Below are 22,783 nucleotides of genomic sequence, written 5' to 3'. Positions count from 1 at the left end.
AGTTAGATTAAAGGATAGGTTCACAAATTTTCAAAGCTGTCTTTAAATAATAGTTCCTTAAAATCCTTAAATCTTGACAAATACTTTTTACATCTGTAGTTTAAAAAATCACCCATCTAAACCCAACAAAACACAAAATCATCTTCTTTGTCTAAAGGCTTTAACTTCTACATCTAACTTTGGTGGAAACGACCTCATACATGACCATGTGGCTCCAGAACGACACATAGAAGTGTTTTCTAATCCGGCGCCTCTATCAGCAGTAATCGGCAGGACAACATCATTTGTCTGTGCTTTCCAAAACTGTAACATGTCACTGTTAAAAAATAATGATGTTTTATGATGTGACAATGCTAAGGTTGGGGTCTGGCTAGGTTTAGGCACAAAAACCGCTGTGTTAGATTTAGGAAAAGGTAACTGTTTGGGCTAAAATTATCACTTTGTTAAGTTTAGAGAAACCTTAAGCAATAAACAATATCCTCAACATTACTGAACATAGAAACTCAGGACTCTCCCTGATGATGTAACAATCCTGTAGGTTTATATTTTGACCACCAGTCTCAATTATTTCAACTTTGTTTCTGAAAAATCATGTTTTGTCCGTGACTTTTGCAGAAAACTACAATCCCATGAGCCTATGAATAAGAAGCCAGTCAAAGCTGTGAACCAGAGTGATAATTAATTCAAAATGTTTTGTTGTTGAAGTTGCAAATAAAACACAGCTGAATTCACTCAAAGTGACCCAAAAGTTAAAACCTAACCAATGCTGCAGCCCGCCATTAACGCAACACATGGCTGAATTTTAAGCTGTTTCTTGCTGAAATGCACATTGGGAGCTGTAGTCAACTTCTACCCTAAAATCTTTATGTACACAGTCTTGTGCTTTCGACTTTCTATCAAAGAACCAGATATTTCTAATGCAGTTGTTCATCTTTTTCATGCAGATCCAAATCATAGAAGTGCTCAAAATGTAAAGTCACATAATGTTGTTTATGAGGAAAATGAATGGGATATTTATATCTGTAACCAGGGTTGCCCAAATCAACTCTTCCCACTTCACATCTCTATTCACCCCTACTGCTCCAAATATGGAAATTTTGTGACATATATACCATATATACATCACAACTATAACATTTCTCTGGGTCATAATTACTAAGGCCACTAGGTGGCATCTTTCCCTCAAATGTAACTAAATGTCGTTTTTGTGTGACTAACTTTACGACCTATTCCCTCATTTTTCTTGGGAGTCTGACAGAAGCAGAAGGTTCTCCAACATTTTCATAGTTTACTGAACCTTCATTTCCATCTTCATCGTTATGCACCTGTGAGAAACAACAGAAGACACTTGAGATTGTGAGATAAAACGGAACAAACAAACTAACTTTGTTGCTGCAGCAACACTGTTTATTCCCCTCTTAACAGAATCACAATAAATAGTGAACAACACAAACACAAACATGTGAATATTCAATTTTAAAACTCACAGCATTGTCATTCGTCTGTGTTTTGTTCCCTGCAAAGACAAAAAAAGAGTTGAGTTTAGCTTCCAGGGTAAAAATCCAAATCTATCAAAAGTTTTTCATAGAAATGTAAAGCTCTTACCTTTAATTTTCGTCCATATGTTGACTCCCACAACAATTAATATAAGTGATGTCAGACCCACAGACACGATGATTAACCTCCACAAACCTAGAAATTAGAATAAAAACATTAAACATTTCGGCTGCAGCTTTTTCTATTCAGAATCCTGTAGCTACAACAGGAGAGAGTAAACATGCTTTTCCCAATGAGAATACACAGCGAAGTGACAGTCTGACATTAATACTTTGGACTTCATGAGAGAGAGAAAGAAAGAGAGGGAGATACACAAATTTTGAGTCATTACTGTCTGTTGTTGATGTGTGGTTCCTTAATTTTGTGCTGTTTTCAGTTGTTCTGGTTAATATAGTTGCTGCTGCTGTTGTGGACTCACCTGGACAAATGAAATGACAAAAGCGTGTGCTGAAAAATTCGTCATCATGTCCATCCGTGATAAATAAATGTGCCATCCTAAATTTTAAAATCTTTAAAATAAACAAGTCAGCTTTGGTGTAAATTCAATAAAGAAGATCTGTATCATCAAGCTCTGCCTTTAAATATCATGGGTGAACATTGCTATTTCCTTCTTTTCTCAATTCTGACGTCACCATATCTGACCAATGATCTTTCTACCTGCATAGATAAATATCATTGCAACTCTGCACTCTGTCCCGTCCTATCTCCTATCTTCATAAGAGACTACGCTTATGAAGATATAAAATCTCTGTGTTGCAATTCAAAATAAACTCTATTCATTTCCGTTTGATCTCTCCTTATTGAACTGTAGTTTGTGGTCATTCATATTCTCACCTGAGGACAGAGGGCTGAAGGTAAACAGATGCTCTTTGTTAGTGTAACCATCTCTCACTTTACACTGAAATATCTCATGAGATGTTGACTTGAGGTTGAGATGAGAAGTAGGAAATGTCACAGTAGTTGAGCAGTTATACCGTGATGTATTATTGTCTTTGTGATCTTCATCCACATCATGACTTTCATACAGCCACTTCACTGTGTGTCTACAAGGACCATGTGTCCACACAGAGCAGGACAGCGTCACCTGCTCACCGTCTTCATGTTTAATCACTGGTGAAGAATGTAAAGACAAAAATTGCTTCACCAACTATTGTAATGTTTCAGTATATTGTTCTAACAGACAGTTTGAGCTGAAAACTTAATGGTGTAAATACTCACTGTTAATAACAGACAGAAGAACCTGGGCGTGTTGTTCTGATTTGTGCTGTTCACAGTAATAAACACCAACATCCACAGGTGTGGTCTTCTTCATAACCAGAGAACAGTCCGCTGTAACACTCAGTCTGTCTGGTTTAACTTTGGTATCTTCATGAATCTGTCCACGTTTGACCAGATCCACTACACTTCCCGAACCGCTGAAGATCCAGTTAATATTGTCACATGTATCCTGATTGGCTGTCACATTTTCACAAGGCAAAGTGGCTTCATCTCCGTCTCTGACGATGAAGGAGAAAAATCGTCCAGCCACTGCTGTGATAAGAAATGACAGAAACATGAATAATAACCCAAATTATAAACATGGCTTTTATGCTGAGAGATAGCATGAAGAAAATTTTAGATTCAACAGAAGTTTGCAGGTTGTAGGAGTCTACTAAATCCATCAAGTGAAAAACAAGCAGCTGTTGCCTTTTAAATCAAATAAAATGTTACTGGTATGTTCTATGTATCCTTACTTGTAACCTGAAGCTCCAGTATGAGAAATAAAGATATTTTAATCCATCTGAATTCAGCCATCGTGCCTCTCTGTCTGCTTTTTCTGCTCCTTCTCAGTTATTAACTGTCAGGATATCTGAACGTGTGCGTGTTGAAGAGAAATGTGCCACTTCCTCATAGTGACTTCCCTAATGGGTTTTCTGGAAATGTAATTTGGTAATATTTACATTTTCACATTTCATCATATTTGTTGAATAATACGGTACGGTTGTAATTTATAGCTTCACAGACAGACAAGTTGCACTGATGTAAAGATGGTTACTTTAGAACGATGAGAAGCAATTTAACAATTAAAAAAAAAATGATTAGGAAACCACAGGACCCATAAAGTGAAATGTTACCAAGATGTTCTAAAAATACGGCAGCAGAAGAGGAAGCTGTGATTCAGCTGCTGGTGTGTGGTCAGACCACTTCTCTGACACGAAGAAGAAGCAAGAAGATTGTGTGATGTATTTGCTTTAATCTCTCTCTCAAAAATAATGCACCAAACATGAATATTAATTTCTAAGAAAATCTGAAAGAAGCATGAAACATATAAAAAAAATATATTTTAAGCTGTGAAACTGTACAAAGCATCTACAACCTCTTTGGATTTCTTACAGTTTCCACTTTCCACATTCAGCTGTTTAATATATGACTCTCAAGGATGACACCAAGTGGGGACACACGATCACATCCCACCTCTGCTCAGTTTGCCTTTGGACACTTTTGTACCATAACAAAGCAAAACACTTATTATTACACTCTAAAAAATAACAGATACATGCTTAAAGAGAAAAAAAATTATAAGAAGAAATAAAATAGTAGTGAAAACTAAGATTTTAACTTTCACTTAAGACTAGAACAACCATCCCTGAGCTCAACAAAGAGCCTGATGGCGAGTTGATTAAGGATGTCTTAACTTACTACATTCCTTTCTGGACAAAAAGCTTTTTACAGTAATAAGAGTACTGCATCATAACAATAGTCATAGAAGAGAAGAAACATTGTTAAAAATGATATCCAACAGTGAATCATTATAATACTGAAAAAAGTGCTTATTATGTCTTTCCCTTCATGTGTCAAGCAGAGTCTGTTCTGCACACTGTAAAAAACTGATTATTAGGATAAAATCTCTATGAGGTTTGGACAGTATAGACAAATTCCCCACAGGGATACAGTCTCTATTATGAAGTAAAGGGTAATTGTCTGAGATTCTGGGAATAAAAACTGTTTATTTTCTCATCAGAAAGCTTTAACTAATCAGTTATAAATTAAATGTAATGATATGAACACTGTGATCTCTTATTTGTTGAGTTTGTTGACAGTAGCGTAGAGGTCGCTGGGATCAGTGGAGGCTCCAGTAGAAGAGGAGGAAAATTTTACAGTACTGTAGGTCACTGCATCATCTTCATCATCACCATCACCACAAACCTGGGAAACAAAAGGGAAACAGCAACACACATAAATTACACATAATGACATGAAAAAGCATAACAACATAACTCAACAGGAGCTGAGAGATCTGAAAGTCATCATTTTGCTTTTATTTAATAACTGAAATATTATTTTCAATAACATTTTCCTTCATTCAGCAACAACACCAGTGTATCCAAACACTCAGCTTACCCGGGCTTTACTGTTGGTCTTCCCGGTGAAGCTGATGGAGGCGTAGGGAACACCATCTTCAGGATCAGCCTACACAGTGAAGACAACATGATGGCTGCTCAGTAACATGTGGATTTATACTGACTCACTCTTCTAATCTCTAAAAAGTCACCATGTCACACATTTAAAGAACAAATATGTACAAAATCAAGTGTAATTTTATACTGGGTGTAGTGTGTAATCTCACCGTGTGCTGACTGGTTCCTGGAGTAACTGCAGGGTTTAAGTTCGGTCCCTGGACAAATAACAGTCTAGTTACAGTTTTCTATTGACAGCAATAGATACTTAAAGGAGGCATAACATGCTTTTTTGTGATTTCCTGTCTTATATATACTGTTATTATGTCAGATGTCTATGTTAAACATAATCAAAGTTGACTTGAAGGTGAATGTATGTAAAAATGCTCCCTGACAGTCAAAAGTCAGGGCTTCAGCCTGTCATGAACGCTCCATTTGCAAAGTTACCTCTACTTCCTCATCAAACTGACATCAGATCATTGGCACATGCCCACAAACAGCCGTCTGTTCTGTAAGACTTTTGAATATTTTGGATCAGATTTTGGCTCTAACATGTACAGATGTATTTGAGAAGTTTTAAGTAAAGAACAAGAAAAAGAAGTGAAATCTGACCACTATTGTTTGTTTATGTATTCTCTGGAGCCTGAGGAAGCTTCTGGAAGCAGAGGTCTCCTCCTCTCCAAAACAAACAGATCCAGTGATTAAAAATGGTAAAAACACTGAATAAAGCAGTTTCACGTTAAAAACCAATGTTTCTCTGATGCTGTACGGTGGACACAGTGTGTCTGGTAGAGACCGCTAGCCGAGCTGCTGTTAATGTTTGCTCAGCTTGTTTCTCTGATAGTTTCTCTGATAACACGTCTTTCCCTCTCCGAAACAAACATACATAGGGAATAAATCCATAAAAACAGTGAGAAAAGCAGTTTCATGTCAAAAATTGGTGTTTTTCATACTCTGTTTGGAAAGAGGACGTCCGGGAGGGGCTGCTAGCCGAACTGCTGCGAACATTTGCTCAGCTTGAGCAGATAACTTAAGATCCAAATGTCCAATGAGTAAAAATTCTTCATCTGGTTAAAAGATATAGTTAAAAATGACCGAGATCTAAAAAGTTTATCATAAAAATGTAGCTTAAAACTGAAAAAAAGTCCATTCATGACAGTTTCTGGCAGGCAACCACAACGCCAAGGTATTATCTTGTGTGCGTGTACTCTTAGGTAGAGGGGTATGACACCATTGACAGGCCACCAAATGAAATGAACCATTACCTTGATTAAAATGACTGATTTCTCTGGGTTTGAAAATTGTTAGAAAAATTTGGGATAATGTAATTACACAACTCAACAAAATATATAACATAGGTCTAGTTGTTTTTAGACAATTTAATGCAGAATAGTTTTGAATTCTGAATCATGCAAAGATATTCCAGTAGAGCCCCAGAATAAAAATATAGACCTGGAAATGTGCATGATATGTCCCCTTTAAAGCAGAATACCACAGACACTGGTTTTCTCTGAAAAGTCATAACTGTATAAACATTTAATAATTCAGTTTGTGAACTCACAATGTTTTCATCCATCTGTGTTTTCTTCCCTGAAAAGACAAAAGAATCGACTTTAGTTTCCACAGTGAAAATCCAGGTTCATCAAAATATCTTGTTTATGAAAGTTTCATCTGTCAGTGTTTTAACCTTTAGTTTTCTTCCATCTGATGATCACCAAAACAATTATTAAGAGTGATGCTAAACCCACAGCCACAATGATGAACTTTGCCCAATCTGGAAAATCTGAAAATATTAAAACCATTTTGACTGCATAGTTCAGTTCTGATCAAAATCCTGATCAAAAGAAAGAAAGAGAGATACAAGTTGTTAAATCTCTACCTTGTTGTTTTGTTGGAGTATCAATGGTTGTAGGAGCTGTTTGGTTCATCGTTGTCTTTGTGCTTTTTCCCATTGTTGCTGTTGTTGATGTAGTTGTTGGTAATTTTGTTGTTTTTGTTGATTTTACTGGTGTTGATTTTGTTGTTGCAGCTCTTTTAGTGTCCTCACCTGAACATATGAAAAAAAGAACAAAGAGACAGTCAGAGAGATGAACTGGAAGACAAAAGAACGTTGTTTGGCTCGAATTATTCACTTTTTCCACTTGTTCATGTTGGTGTTGATGTTGTGGATTTTGCATCCTCACCTGGACAAATGAAATCCCAAAATACCAACAAACTGTGTTGAGAAAATACCCCATAATAACCATCTACACATAAAAAATGATAAAGTAAATGAGGCAGTTTACTCACCTGAAGACTGAGGGCTGAAGGTAAACAGCTGCACTTTATCAGTGTTTTTATCTGTCACATTACACTTGAATAACTCAGAATACTTTGACGTCTCAGCAAGATGGGAAGTTGTAAACGTCACAGTGGCAAAGCAAGAAGACTGTGACTGCTTCATGTGCTGAGTGTTCACATCCCAATAATTACCCTCATACACCCACTTCACTGTCTGTTCACACTGTCCATATGTCGACACAGAGCAGTTTAACGTCACCTTATCAGTGTCCTTATATTCAGTCACTGGTGAAGATGGAGATATTGTGAGAGAAAGACAACAAGAGTCAGATTAACTTCATCACTGTAATCATAATTATTGTAATGTTTCAGTATATTGTTCTAACAAGACAGTTTGAGCTGAAAACATTATGATGTAAATACTCACTGGTAACAACAGACAGATCAACCTGAGAGTCTTGACCTTGTTGTTGTCCTGATTTGAACTGTCTGCAGCTGTAAAGACCAACATCCTCAACTGTGACCTTCTTTATAACCAGAGAACAGTTCACTGTAACACTCAGTCTGTCTGATTTAGCTTTGACATTTTCACCAATCTGCCCAAGTTCAATCAGCGCTACTGCTGCTGTGCTTCCTGAACCACTGAAGATCCAGGAAGTACTGTCACATTTATCCTGATCAGTCGTCACATTTTCACAAGACAAAGTGACTTCATCTCCATCTCTGACAGTGACGTCGAGGGAAGTTTGTCCAGTTACTGCTGTTGAGAATTTGAGAGAGAAATGTGATAAATGAACTGAAATAAGAATATGACTGTAGTGTGAATGTTAAAAACAAACAGTATATTTGACTGTCTCAGTAAAATGAAGGATATTTAATAAAGTACAATAAGGTAATAATGCAGATTTTTGTATCTTACCTGAAAACTGAAGCCCCAGTATCAGAAATAAAAACATTGTAATCCATCTGAGTTCAACCATCGTGCTTCTCTGTCTTTCTCTCTGTCTTCTTCTCTCGCTCTGTCTACTTCCTATCATTAGTAAAGTGTCTCCTCCTCATTGTTGCGTCAGTCTATTTTTCTCACTTGTAAGTTAGCAACTTTTTGTAGGTGGAGCACATTAGCTTCCCTCCTCTTTAAATTTGAGTTGTTGTTGTCATTTTTTACAAGCAATATCTTATATAATCTTATAAATCAATAAAATATCTTATTAAATACATAAATGAGTCGATATTGAAGGAGTTAAAGGTGAATGTCTCCACCCACTCACCACCAAAACCACTTCCTTTCCACTGCTGCATTTCGAACTTCACATTTCATCATGACCTCATTATTTAACGCTTTTGAAGTGTGAGAACATTGTTCTCTCACATCCTGTGCACAGGAGCAGTCTTTCCATTTTAAGGCCTTTAAAAAATGACATTTCCTGTTATTTTTCTCCCTAATATTGATTAACCACACAATTAGAAATGTACTGGAGTTCAACAGTGAGAGTTAGGATCATTTGCGTCTTTCTCTTTGGTGCAGAATCTCCTCTGTTCTACCTCCCACTTCATCCCATTCATCCAATTACTGCATGTATTCAGACCTTCTTTTGCACCTCTTCTTATTCATTAATGCTGAACTGCACACAAATTCAGTATAAAGCAATTGTAATGTAAATAAAGCAATAAAAATTTTCCTGCAGCTTTAGCTCACATTGTAATCAAACTATTAGAACATGGCAATTAAGTTTATCAACACCTAAAGTCTGTAAAATAAACAACTGTAGTTTGTGATCATTCATATTCTCACCTGAGGACGGAGGGCTGAAAGTAAGCAGATGTTCTTTGTTAGTGTAACCATCTCTCACTTTACACTGAAATATCTCATGAGATGTTGACTTCAGGTTGAGATGAGAAGTAGGAAATGTCACAGTAACTGAGCAGTTATACTGTGATGTATTATTGTCTTTGTGATCTTCATCCACATCTTTACCCTCATACAGCCACTTCATTATGTGTCGACACAGAGCAGAACAGCGTCACATGGTCACCGTCTTCATATTTATTCACTGGTGAAGAACATAAAGACAAAATTGCTTCATCAATCATTGTAATGTTTCAGTATATTGTTCTAACAAGACAGTTTGAGTTGAACATATTATGATATAAATACTCACTGTTAATAGTAGACAGAACAACATGGGTGACTCGTCCTGATTAGTGCTGCTCACAGTAATAAACACCAACATCCACAGGTGTGACCTTCTTTATAACCAGAGAACAGTTGGCTGTAAAACTCAGTCTGTCTGATTTAACTTTGGTATTTTCATGAATCTGTCCACGTTCCACCAGATCCACTGTGTTTCCTGAACCGCTGAAGATCCAGTTAGTGTTACATTTACATTTACATTTTTCATTTAGCAGACGCTTTTATCCAAAGCGACGTGTATATGAGACGTCTTGTCACATTTATCCTGATTGACTATCACATTTTCACAAGGCAAAGTGGCTTCATCCCCATCTCTGACAATGACGGAAGATGAGATAGAAACATGAAAAACACACTGAAATATGAATATGGCTTTCATGTTTATAGTTATTGTGAAAAAAATTTGAGTTCAACTAAAATTTGCAAAAGTGTCTCATTCTTGGTTTCCGAATTTCAAGAGACTCAACATCTCAGAGAGCAAGTAAGTATTTCCCCAAAATCTCCATTAACTTGTTTAAACCCTGGTGCTTCATAGTTGGTAACTTGATTGGTAATTCAGAACTAAGCTGTTGTACTGTCGATTTGACTCACTGTTTCTCAGGTAACAGTCATCTCATCCATCTATCAGGTCTGTCATACCAACTACACAATAGATCTGTGTTGGGCCTCAACTATGGGGTCACACTAAGAAAGGACGGCTTGCATTCTTGGTGTGACCCCATGTTTGAGGCCCAACACAGATCTATTGTAAAGGGCGCCCTGTTGAGAACAATGAGAGTCCATTTCGGACTCCATATACTTTGTCCCTCCATGAGCCAGCTTCAATAAAAAGAAGGTACCCCTCGCACATGTTTTTCCCCCACTGAAGACTCTCCCCTTGCCGGACGAGACGAGACTTCACTCGTGTTCACCCGAACACCATTTCTGGATCCAAGAGAGACCGCTGCTGCAACCAGCTCTCTCACCACCTGCAGAAGAAAAAACAGATTTTCTTCACAAAGATGCGGACAACTTCTCTGCCTCGCTCTTCTTCAACTGTGTCGACTCTGCTGTTTTCTCCGCCACACAGCTGAGAATCAGCTTACTGTGAAACCCGCCGAGAGCGAGGATGGCACCGTCAGCATCCGAGCCGAGGAACCGAGCCGGACCGAAGGCGGATTTAACACACGCACCCTGCTCGCTTTCTGAGGCGACCAAGTAAGAGGCTTATGTCTGGGCAGAGGCAGTGTTATAGTGTGTTAGTTTCAGCTTAGTTGCTGTTATTAGCTTTTAGCTTTTTAAGCTTTATTGCTATTGTTTTGTTGTGTACATTGATGGACCGCCGAGTCCATTTGTCCTGCTATACGCCGAGGAGTATTTTGAAGTTTGCTGCCTGTTTAGTTGTGTTCACCATGCTAAACTGTTTTGTGTTTGTCCTGCTCGGGGATACTGCTGTGTTTGTGCCACCGTGAGTGAGAAAGTAAGTTTCTTTGTCGATCAGAAACCAGACAACGTGCGTAACAGACTGCCGTCCTTACACATGCTCTTGTCGACAAGGGAACTGCTTCCCTCCCTCTCAAGGTCGCTTCCCTCCTCTTTCTTCCCTCTCTTGCGACTAACCCGCACACACGCACGTATACATACACATCTTCTTACACATGTGATGGTCAGATAACGTCGGATAAAGCACTGCTCTCTCTGTCCTTATCCACCATCAGACACGTGTGTTTAATAAGGAATTGGGTGAGTGCAAGAAGCCGACCACCAGGCGGCGCCATCTTGCTATTATCTAACCAAGTCACCGCCGTCCTTCCGCCATTTGGTTCTCACGTGACGTGACCTCTTTCCATAGTCACATCCACATCCCAAACCCTCAATGTCATTACACCAGATGACGTCACCATCTTGTCACACACACACATACACACACATGCATTCACCTGCATGTGTTCAACCCTGTACATAGCTGTTTGTGTTTGCTTTGGTAGAATTAGATTTTAGAATAGTTGTTTATTGAATGAAGCATTTGTTAACTCTGTTAATTTTGCAAAGTTTAATAAATACTGTTATATCTTTAAAGAGAAGTTCTTTTGTCGTTATTGTGTTTAAAATATTGTGAAAAGTGGCTGATTGAGGGAGTCAGAGCCCGAATTCAACCCTTCTTTGTTCACCTGTGAATGTTGATATCCCTCAAATATTAACATTCTAGGTGAAGTCTTATATGAGACTTTAGGAGACCATGGTCTGGGTGAATACTGTCTTCTGATTGGCTGGCAGCTGTGCGTTAAAAGTAGTTTGGCTCAAGTTTAATCACCGTTCTAAATTCATCTCCTACCCAACCTGTAACCATAGCAACATTAAGGAGCACAGCTGTCAAAGCTTACTCGTCATGAAGTTTTGATGAAGAATGAGACGCAGCAGAGGAAAAAGAGATGAAGAAGAAAAGAAAGAAACCAAGTGTAAAACAGCACAAGGATCTGACACCTGAAGAGCTTAAAATGATGGAGGAGAAGGATGAGATTAATACAAAAAAGGCAACAAAATGGGCAGTTAACATACTGAGAGACTTTCTCTACCAAAAACAAAACAACACTGATTTGGAGACAAACTCTGCCGTTATGCTTAATGACACCTTACATGAATTTTATGTCTCAGTTCAGGCTGGTGGTGAGTACAGTGTGGCAAGTCATCATGACAACGGTACACTCCTGCTTCATAATATTTTGATTTTGAATTCAAAACTTTCACCAAAAATTTGCAAATACTTTTATTTTATATTGCAGGCAAATGATCATGGTATAAGCGGGATAATCAACTTGTAGGTGTGTGTTAAAGTGTTTTATTCCTTACATAACTGTAGTATTAGTAATAAATGAGTGTGTAACTAAAAGTGAATTTGTTGGTGTCTTCTTGTGTTTGCATCTCAGTCACTTAAAGTTCAAAATCACACAAAATCATCATTAAGATTATCAAACCATTTGACTTCACAAATTCCTCAAGTTTAGAAACAGATTTTTATTGCCAGAAACATCAAATTAATACGACAGCGATGTACAGTTTTGAGGTGTGGCAGTTTAAAGGACAGGTTCACATTATTCAGGTGCCCATATGAACATTGAAACAGGTTTTGCTCGTTGTAATCAAAGATCCCTTTCTAACATGCTTCCAGTGTCAGAGATGAGGAACAAAATCCTCATTCTGTACAAAAATATATTCCAAAGTTTAAGTTAATATGAGGCTTCAGCACTCAGAGTTAATCAAATCAAGTGGGAATCTCCTAAAGTCTTTTTATTATTTGTTTTATTATCCGTCCACTGCAGCTCAGCAAGGAAACACAGAGAAATACTGGCTAGTAATATAATATCAGTTATAATAAAAAGAAGACAGTTACTGACTCTATTAGAGCTCCCAGCTCAGTTAAGTCTATTCTACATAATTTAAAACAAACATGTTAAAAACAATCCAAAATGAAAGTTACTTATTTGTTTTTCTGTACAAATAATTATAAAACTGAGACAAAGTTACAGTGTAAAAAATAAAATTAAAAAATTTGGCTTAACTTCTTAAAGAGGGTGAAAAGTTTGACAAAACAGTGCTGCAGTTAAAAAAAGAATCAGCCACCTAAACCCACCAAAACACAAACAAAGGCTTTAACTTCTCATATAAAATCTGATGAAATGTTATTTAACTGCGGTGGACTCTGGTGAGTTGATGTTGGTGTGAAAGTTGTTGATCAGTGGAGTCTGACAGTAGCAGAAGGTTCTCCATCGTTTTCATAGTTCACCGTACCTTCATCTTCATCTTCATCATTATGCACCTGTGAAAAAAACACAACACACCTGAGATTCTGAGATTAAGTAGAACAAATAAACAACCTTTGTTTCAGACTAATACAGTCAACACTGGTTATTCTTATTGTCTTTATAGAATCACAGTAAATAGTGAACTACCACAAACATAAACATTTGAATATTCAGTTTTTAAACTCACAGCATTGTCATCCATCTGTGATTTTTTCACTGGAAACACAAAAAAAGAGTTTAGCTTCATCAGTAAAAATCTGAGTTCATCAAAACTTCTTGTTCATAAACGTTCTGTGAATGTTCTCACCTTTAGTTCTAGTCCATATGTTGACTGACACAACGATTATTATGAGTGCAGTTAAACCCACAGACACGATGATGAGCTGCAACTTAACTGTAAAGAGAATTAAAACATTAAAAATATTTTTCACTGTTTAGACTCCTGTAGTTAAAAGATGAGAGAAATACAGTTTATACAGCATGTGTGCTTTTTATAACCTGAAAAATGTTGCATTTATCACTGCTTCATTACAAAACAGTGTTTCTCTTATAATAGTACAGGCCTGGCAGGCCAAAAAATATCCATACCCCCCGCCCCCTCATATATGTACACATTTAGACATATTTCTCTTTTATCTGTTTTGTACTTTAAATATCAAAGGCTGAGAGACAGAAAGAGAGAGAACAGTGATCAACAACAAGGTTTGAGACTCAGACGTGTGTGTGAACACACTGACTGAGATTAAGTGAATAAGAGAATATCTCCACCCACAGCCAAGACTCAGTCTGACATTCATACTTTAGCCTAAGAGTTGTTAAAGCTAGGATTTAGTGGCATCTAGTGGTGAGGTTGCAGATTGCAGCTATCTTAATATCACTTCCCTAACCCTCCCCTTCCAAGCATGTAGAAGAACCTACTGTGGTGAAACTGGTAAATCTCGTGACACTCGTGAAAATCGCGAAAGGTCGCTGTTGTCTTTGTGCTTTTTTCCTTGGTTGCTGCTGTTGGTTTTGTTGTTGCAGCTCTTTTAATGTCCTCACCTGGACAAATGAAAAAGGAACAACAGACAGAGAGATGAACTGGAACAAAAGAACGTTGTTTGTCAGTTGTATTTTCATGCAGATGCTGTTGCGTTTGGCTCGACTTATTTGCTTTTTTCATTCATTTGTATTGATGTTGATATTTTGTTTTGGTTCTTGCATCCTCACCTGTACAAATAAATCTGAAAAACCCAATAAACTTAAATGAAAAAATACCCCATAATAAACATCTACACACAAAAAATTAGAAACTAAATGAGGCAGATTTCTCACCTGAAGACTGAGGGCTGAAGGCAAACAGATGCACTTTTCCAGTGTTTTTATCTGTCACGTTACACTTGAATAACTCATAATACTTTGACGTCTCAGCAAGATGGGAAGTTGTAAACGTCACAGTGGCAAAGCAAGAACACTGTGACTCCTTCATGTGCTGAGTGTTCACATCCCAATCATTACCCTCATACACCCACTTCACTGTCTGTATACACCGTCCATATGTCGACACAGAGCAGTTTAACGTCACCTTATCATTGTTCTTATATTCAGTCACTGGTGAAGATGGAGATATTGTGAGAGAAAGACAACAAGAGTCAGATTAACTTCATCACTGTGATCATAATTATTGTAATGTTTCAGTATATTGTTCTAACAAGACAGTTTGAGCTGAAAACATTATGATGTAAATACTCACTGGTAACAACAGACAGATAAACCTGAGAGTCTTGACCTTGTTGTTGTCCTGATTTGAACTGTCTGCAGGTGTAACGACCAACATCCTCAACTGTGACCTTCTTTATAACCAGAGAACAGTTCGCTGTAACACTCAGTCTGTCTGATTTAGCTTTGGCTCTTTTACTAATCTGCCCAAGGTTAATCAGCGCTACTACTACTGTGCTTCTTGAACCAGCAAAGAGCCAGGAAGTACTGTCACATTTATCCTGATCAGTCATCACATTTTCACAAGACAAAGTGACTTCATCTCCATTTCTGACAGTGATGTAGAGGGAAGTTCGTGCAGTTACTGCTGTTGAGAATTTGAGAGAGAAATGTGATAAATGAACTGAAATAAGAATATGACTGTAGTGTGAATGTTAAAAGCAAACAGCATATTGGACTGTCTCGGTAAAATGAAAGTTATTCAATAAAGTACAATGAGGTAATAATGCAGATTTTTGTATCTTACCTGTAAACTGAAGCCCCAGTATCAGAAATAAAGACATTTTAATCCATCTGAGTTCAACCATCGTGCTTCTCTGTCTTTCTCTGTCTTCTTCTCTCGCTCTTAGCTCTCAAAATGTCCTTATTAGTGGTTCATAAAGAGAAATACACTGTCTACTTCCTGTCATGAGTAAAGTGTCTCTTCCCCATTGTGGCTTCAGTCTGTTCTTCCTCACTTGTAAATACCCAGCTCCTTGTAGGCAGAGCATATTAGCTTCTCTTCTCTTTGAATTTTAACATTTTTGCATTTTTCGAGTAGGCTGGCGCTCACATCTGCAGTATCTTATATAATCTTATATATCTACATAAAATTTTATATTATAATCAGCCAAGAGTAAATATATAAGGGATTAGATAGTATAGAAGTTAAGGGTGAATGTTTCCAACCACTCACAACTAAAACCACAACACACTTTATTTCCACTGCTGTATTTCAAAGTACTTTATGTTTATAATCATGACCTCATCATGTAATGTAAGGCAGTATTTACATGTAAGGACAAATGATTTCCCTTTAAATAGGACATTTTCTGTGGCGCCCTAATATTGAACATATTAAAAAAGATACAGACCAAATAACTGCAACATCTGATAAGCATAAAGTAGCATGGTGATACTGCAGCAGCTGGGAAAGAACACAGATAAGATGATGTTTTAGTGGTCTGAGACCTGTTAGTTCCTCATTGTATATTTGAGGTCAGTTTCTGAGAACTGAACAGGAAGTGTTTTGGTGAGAATGTGCTTGTTCCACAAGTGTGTGAGTGACTCAGTCATCACTAATAACCTAATTAGTGGTTACTTAGACCTTGTCTCTAGCTTGTTGTGTAGCACAACAAGCTAGTGAAGCTCTGTAATCAAGAATCAAGTTCTTGCATATGCTCAGTGGCGTCTGCCTTACACACAGCAATAAGAAGAATGTGTATTTGTTTTAATATTTCTCTCTAAAAAATACACCAAACACAAATGTTAGTTTATGAAAAAGTCTGAAAGGATCATGAAACATTTTGAAATTTATTTAAAACTCTAAAAGTCAACAATAGATTTACAACTTCTGTTAATTTCTCACAGTTTCCACTCATTAAGCTCTTTAATATATGAGTCTCAAAGGCGACACCATTAATTCAGTCCAAGTAAAAGATGTTGATCACATCACACCTCTGACACTTTTGTACCTCAACAAAGCAAACTGAACAGAGACACACATGTTTAAATTATTACACTCAAAATTTACCAAATACATGCTTAGAGAATTCAGTTCAGTCCAAAAATGATAAGAAATAAAATAACAATGAAAACTACAATTTTAACTTTCACTCAACATTAACACAACTATCACCAAACTCAATAAAGCGTCTGATAGTGAGTTCATTAAGGATATCTTAACTCACTACATGCCTTTCTGGACAGAAAGCTATTTACAGAAATACAACATAGATGAGAAAAAAATTGTTGAAAATCATATCAAACACTGAATCATTATAATACTGAAAAAACTAAAATGTTTTTTTTGTCTCTGTTTCATGTGTCAAGCAGAGTCTGTTCTGCACAATGTAAAAAACTGATTATTAGGATAAAATCTCTATGAGGTTTAGACAGTATAGACAAAGTCCCCACAGAGATACAGTCTCTATTATGAAGTAAAGGCTAATTGGCTGAGATTCTGGGAATAAAAACTGATTTTCTCATCAGAAAGCTTTAACTAATCAGTTATACATTAAATGTAATGATATGAACACTGTGGTCTGTTAGGCTATTTGTTGGGTTTGTTGATGGTAGCGTAGAGGTTACTGGGATCAGTGGAGGCTCCAGCAGAAGAGGAGGAAGCTTTCACAGTGCTGTAGGTCACTGCATCACCTTCATCATCACCATCACCACCAACCTGGGAAACAAAAGGGAAACAGCAACACACATAAATTACACATAATGACATGAAAAAACATAACAACATAACTCGACAGGAGCTGAGAGATCTGAAAGTCATCGTTTTGCTTTTATTTAAGAACTGAAATGAAATAAATTTTTTCTTTTTTTCTCCTATCTGATGAAACTTTTCCCTTCCTTTACACCAGTGTAACCAAACACTCAGCTTACCCGGGCTTTACTGTTGGTCTTCTTGGTGTAGCTGATGGAGGCATAGGAAACACCATCTTCAGGATCAGCCTACACAGTGAAGACAACATGATGGCTGCTCAGTAACATGTGGATTTATACTGACTCACTCTTCTAATCTTATTTTATTCTCTCTCTCAGAGGAAAATTAGGCTCAAAGGTCACTGTGTCACATTTTAAAGAACAAATATGTACAAAATCAAGTGTAATTTTATACTGGGTGTAGTGTGTAATCTCACCGTGTCCTGACTGGTTTCTGGAGTCACTGCAGGGTTTAAGCTCAGTCCCTGGACAAATAACAGTCTAGTTATAGTTTTCTATTGACAGTAATGGATACTTAAAGAGGACATAACATGCTTTGTGATTTTCTTTCATCTATATACTGTTATAATGTTCAATGTCTATGTTAAACATGGTTAAAGTTTCAAAACTTTTCATCTTGAAAATGTATGGATGTATTTGAGATGTTGATATTTTGAGTAAGGAATTAGACAAAGAAGTGAAATCTGACCACTCCTGTCTTTTAGGTAGACTCCAGAGCCGAAGGAGGCTTCTGGCAGCTGACCAATCAGAACAGAGTGGGCTCATCAGGAGGCGGGGCTTAAAGTGACAGGGGCTAAAACAGCCTGTTTCAGACAGGCTGAACTGAGGGGCTGCATAAAGGACCAGTAGAAGATAAATAAGGAGTTTTTTGATCTGTGAATCATGCAAAGATATTCCAGTAGAGCCCAAGAATATAAATATAGACCTGGAAATGTGCATGATATGTCCCCTTTAAAGCAGAATACCACAAACACTGGTTTTCTCTGAAAAGTCATAACTGTATAAACATTTAATAATTCAGTTTGTGAACTCACAATGTTTTCATCCATCTGTGTTTTCTTCCCTGAAAAGACAAAAGAATCGACTTTAGCTTCCACAGTGAAAATCCAGGTTTATCTAAATGTCTTGTTTATGAAAGTTTCATCTGTCAGTGTTCTCACATTTTGTTTTCTTCCATCTGATGATCACCAAAACAATTATTAAGAGTGATGCTAAACCCACAGCCACAATGATGAACTTTGCCCAATCTGGAAAATCTGAAAATATTAAAAACATTTTGACTGCATAGTTCAGTTCTGATCAAAATCCTGATCAAAAGAGAGAAAGAGAGATACAAGTTGTTAAATCACTACCTGGTTTTGGTGTTGATGTAGATGTTGGTAATTTTGTTGTTTTTGTTGATTTTACTGGTGTTGATTTTGTTGTTGCAGCTCTTTTAGTGTCCTCACCTGAACATATGAAAAAAGAACAAAGAGACAGTCAGAGAGATGAACTAGAAGACAAAAGAACGTTGTTTGGATCGACTTATTTGCTTTTTCCACTTATTCCTGTTGGTGTTGATGTTGTGGATTTTGCATCCTCACCTGGACAAATGAAATCCCAAAATACCAACAAACTGTGTTGAGAAAATACCCCATAATAACCATCTACACACAAAAAAATGATAAAGTAAATGAGGCAGTTTACTCACCTGAAGACTGAGGGCTGAAGGCAAACAGCTGCACTTTTCCATTTTTTTTATCTGTCACGTTACACTTGAATAACTCATAATACTTTGATGTCTCAGCAAGAGGGGAAGTTGTAAACATCACAGTGGCAAAGCAAGAAGACTGTGACTCCTTCATGTGCTGAGTGTTCACATCCCAATAATTACCCTCATACACCCACTTCACTGTCTGTTCACACTGTTCATATGTCGACACAGAGCAGTTTAACGTCACCTCATCAGTGTTCTTATGTTCAGTCACTGGTGAAGATGGAGATATTGTGAGAGAAAGACAACAAGAGTCAGATTAACTTCATCACTGTGATCATAATTATTGTAATGTTTCAGTATATTGTTCTAACAAGACAGTTTGAGCTGAAAACATTATGATGTAAATACTCACTGGTAACAACAGACAGATAAACCTGAGAGTCTTGACCTTGTTGTTGTCCTGATTTGAACTGTCTGCAGGTGTAACGACCAACATCCTCAACTGTGACCTTCTTCATAACCAGAGAACAGTTCGCTGTAACACTCAGTCTGTCTGATTTAGCTTCGGCATTTTCACCAATCTGCCCAAGTTTAATCAGCTCTACTGCTGTTGTGCTTCCCGAACCAACAAAGAGCCAGGTAGTACTGTCACATTTATCCTGACCATTCATCACATTTTCACAAGACAAAGTGACTTCATCTCCATCTCTGACAGTGATGTAGAGGGAAGTTTGTCCAGTTACTGCTGTTGAGAATTTGAGAGAGAAATGTGATAAATGAACTGAAATAAGAATATGACTGTAGTGTGAATGTTAAAAACAAACAGCATATTTGACTGTCTCAGTAAAATGAAAGTAATTCAATAAAGTACAATAACGTAATAATGATGATTTTTGTATCTTACCTGTAAACTGAAGCCCCAGTATCAGAAATAAAGACATTTTAATCCATCTGAGTTCAACCATCGTGCTTCTCTGTCTTTCTTTCTGTCTTCTTCTCTCTCTCTGAACTCTCAAAATGCAGAAGTACACTATCTACTTCCTATCATAAGCAAAGTGTCTCCTCCCTATTGTGGTTTCAGTCTGTTTTTCTCACTTCTCAGTTATCAACTTTTTATAAGCATATGCGCTTTAAATTTGAGCATTTTTGCATTTTACAAGCAAGTTCATGCTTCATCTGCATCTTATATAATCTTATATATCTGTATAAGATTTTACATTATAATCAGCCAAGAGTAAATACATGAGGGATTAGATGTTGCAGAAGTTAAGGGTTAATGTTTCCACCCACTCACCACGAAAACCACTTCCTTTCCACTGCTGTCTTTCAAAGTACTTTATCTTTATATATCATGAACTCATCATGCAATGCTTTTAAAACATGGAAACATTGTTTTCTCCCGTCCTGTCCACAGGAGCAGTATTTGTATTTAATGACAAATGATTTCTCTTTAAAAAAGAACATTTTCTGTGGCGCCCCAATATTGGCGAAGACCACATAACTGCAACATCTGATAAGAATAAAGTAGTTTAAAGTATGTTTTAAAACACAATTAGGATTCTTTCGTGACAGAATTCATGTTGATGTTTGACAGCACACATGAACAGACTCTGACTCTTGACACTCATGGTGCAACACGGTGATACTGGAACAGCTGGGAAAGAACACAGATAAGATGATGTTGTAATGGTCTGAGACCTGTTAGTTCCTCATTGTATCTAGCAGCTGTTTTTCCCCTGGAAATTGAGGGGGAAGTGTCTTGGTGAGAATGTGGTACAACAGCAGCAGAGAGGTTTTATCTTCTAACATAATAACTACAAATGGTTAACACACTGATGAGTGTCCTGACTGAATACTACATATGCAGTGTCAGTTTTGTTCATGTTGTGAAATTAAATGAGTTGTCGCATTGTGCTTTTCTTCTCACAAATGAACACACTCGAGATGTTTATTTTGTCATCACCACTCTGTGTTTGAGAGGTTTGTCGCGCTACATACACACTGCAGAGATGATTTTCGTACATATATATCACAGTATGTTCATGCATTCACCATGGTCACCTCTGAACATAGATTGAGCAATTGTATTCTTGTGCATTCTCATGTTATTCTTGATGCATTTTGTGGTCTATAAGCCACTGGTTCCTCATTGCAGCGTTGTCTTAAGAATTCAGAGGGAAGTGTTTTAGAGAAAATGTGGGTACAACAGCAGCAGAACTCTGGAGGTTTCACGCTCTAATGATGAGCAGATAAACACCAGAAACACGCGAAGCTCAGAGGAACAAAAAGTTAATGCTTAATTAAGACATACTGTACGATAAAGAGACTGATAAATAAAGTTTCATATGCTTAATGAAGCCTCTAGTCCAGTTATCTTGTCATGAGACAACAACTCAACCTTGACCTTCTTTATAACCACAGAACAGTTTGCTGTAAGTCTGGCTGATTTCGTGTGACATGTTCTCCATTCTGCCCACGTACAACCAGCTCTAAATATATCTTCCAAATAAACCTGTTGAATGAAGCAACAGCATCAGAAAAATAGAAATTTTACTCATCTGGTACCAGACATTCTGCTCTCTTTTTTTAATTTCTCTAATGAACTCATGATACCAGAAATCTGTATTTTTGTTGTAAGATGCAAATGTCACATGATAATTATTGCTTAATTTGGTTTTGAGGAAGTGTTTTTATGTGAAGCTTCTGGTCAGAAGAAAATAAACCGCAGACATGCAGAAATACATAAATACATAAATACAATTTTAAAGACTATTATAACTAACTTTATAACTATTACTTAACTAGAATTTGCCCATTCAATGTCAAAATAAGAGAAAGTGGTTTTTGGGGTGTTTTTAGTTTCTTTTTTGCAGCGTAACTTTTTGTGGAAAGATTCATCGGAAACATTTTGGTGTCAGCGTGGGAAGAACAGCAGCAGATGTCTGGTGGTTTGTTCTTCAATTTTATTGTAGATTCTTTGAAAATGAAATCTTCTCTCTGTGCTTTTGTTCCTCTGGACTGGAGATAAGTGTTTCTGTCAGAATAGGGCTGTTTTATGACTAAAAGGACGGTCACAATTTTTGAAGTCCATCTTAAAATAATAGTCAAGAACCTAAATGAACATTACAACATAGATTTTTCTTGCTGTAATCATTCCTCCTGTTCATACTGACCATTAGAAGATCCCTTCATAATGCACTTACAATGTAAGTGATGAGGGACAAAATCCACAGTCCTCCTTCTGTGCAAAAATCTATTTAAATGTTTATCTGAAGCTAATATGAAGCTTCAGCGTCCAAATGAGTCAAATCAAGTAGATATCTTTCGACGTTACAGTCTTTTTAGTGACAAAGTCCCTCTTTTTGTTACTATACTTCCACCTGCAGCTCAACAGGGAAACACTGTCCGAGGAAACACAAAGAGGGTATTTGATGCTAAAAAGACTGTAAATATGTCAGATATCCACTTGATATGACTAACTCAGACTGCTGAAGCCTCATATAAGCTTCACATCAACTTTTAAATGACTGTGTGGACACACTGTGGATTTTGTCCTTCATCACTTAAATTGAAAGCACATTTGAGGGGGATCTTTTAATAGTCAGTATAAAGAGGAGGAATGATTAAGGTGAGGAAAACCTCTTTCACT

At 37.1% G+C, this 22,783-nt stretch overlaps 1 protein-coding gene and 3 long non-coding RNA genes across 4 annotated transcripts; all 4 read right to left on the bottom strand.

The window, feature by feature from the left end:
• Positions 1-6,524: 6,524 nt before the first annotated feature.
• On the bottom strand, positions 6,525-7,005 carry LOC122965570. The gene is made up of 3 exons (XR_006398249.1): positions 6,874-7,005; positions 6,682-6,777; positions 6,525-6,584 (listed from the first exon to the last, which is right to left on the bottom strand). It is a non-coding gene; the product is annotated as an uncharacterized LOC122965570 (long non-coding RNA).
• On the bottom strand, positions 7,000-15,220 carry LOC122965577. The gene is made up of 3 exons (XR_006398256.1): positions 14,980-15,220; positions 14,562-14,837; positions 7,000-7,041 (listed from the first exon to the last, which is right to left on the bottom strand). It is a non-coding gene; the product is annotated as an uncharacterized LOC122965577 (long non-coding RNA).
• Positions 12,962-13,641, bottom strand: LOC122965576. Its single transcript, XR_006398255.1, has 3 exons — positions 13,555-13,641; positions 13,435-13,463; positions 12,962-13,261 (listed from the first exon to the last, which is right to left on the bottom strand). It is a non-coding gene; the product is annotated as an uncharacterized LOC122965576 (long non-coding RNA).
• A 3,900-nt stretch (positions 15,221-19,120) lies between the features above and the next one.
• LOC122965666 lies at positions 19,121-20,208 on the bottom strand. Its single transcript, XM_044329825.1, has 3 exons — positions 20,039-20,208; positions 19,547-19,879; positions 19,121-19,404 (listed from the first exon to the last, which is right to left on the bottom strand). The coding sequence occupies exons 1-3, from the start codon at positions 20,097-20,099 to the stop codon at positions 19,121-19,123; spliced, it is 678 nt and encodes a 225-aa protein (XP_044185760.1). The 5' UTR covers positions 20,100-20,208.
• Positions 20,209-22,783: the final 2,575 nt, after the last annotated feature.

The sequence above is a fragment of the Thunnus albacares genome, chromosome 16, assembly GCF_914725855.1.
Source record: "Thunnus albacares chromosome 16, fThuAlb1.1, whole genome shotgun sequence".
Classification (NCBI taxonomy): Eukaryota; Metazoa; Chordata; class Actinopteri; order Scombriformes; family Scombridae; genus Thunnus; species Thunnus albacares.
This window is presented reverse-complemented; position numbering and strand designations above follow the sequence as displayed.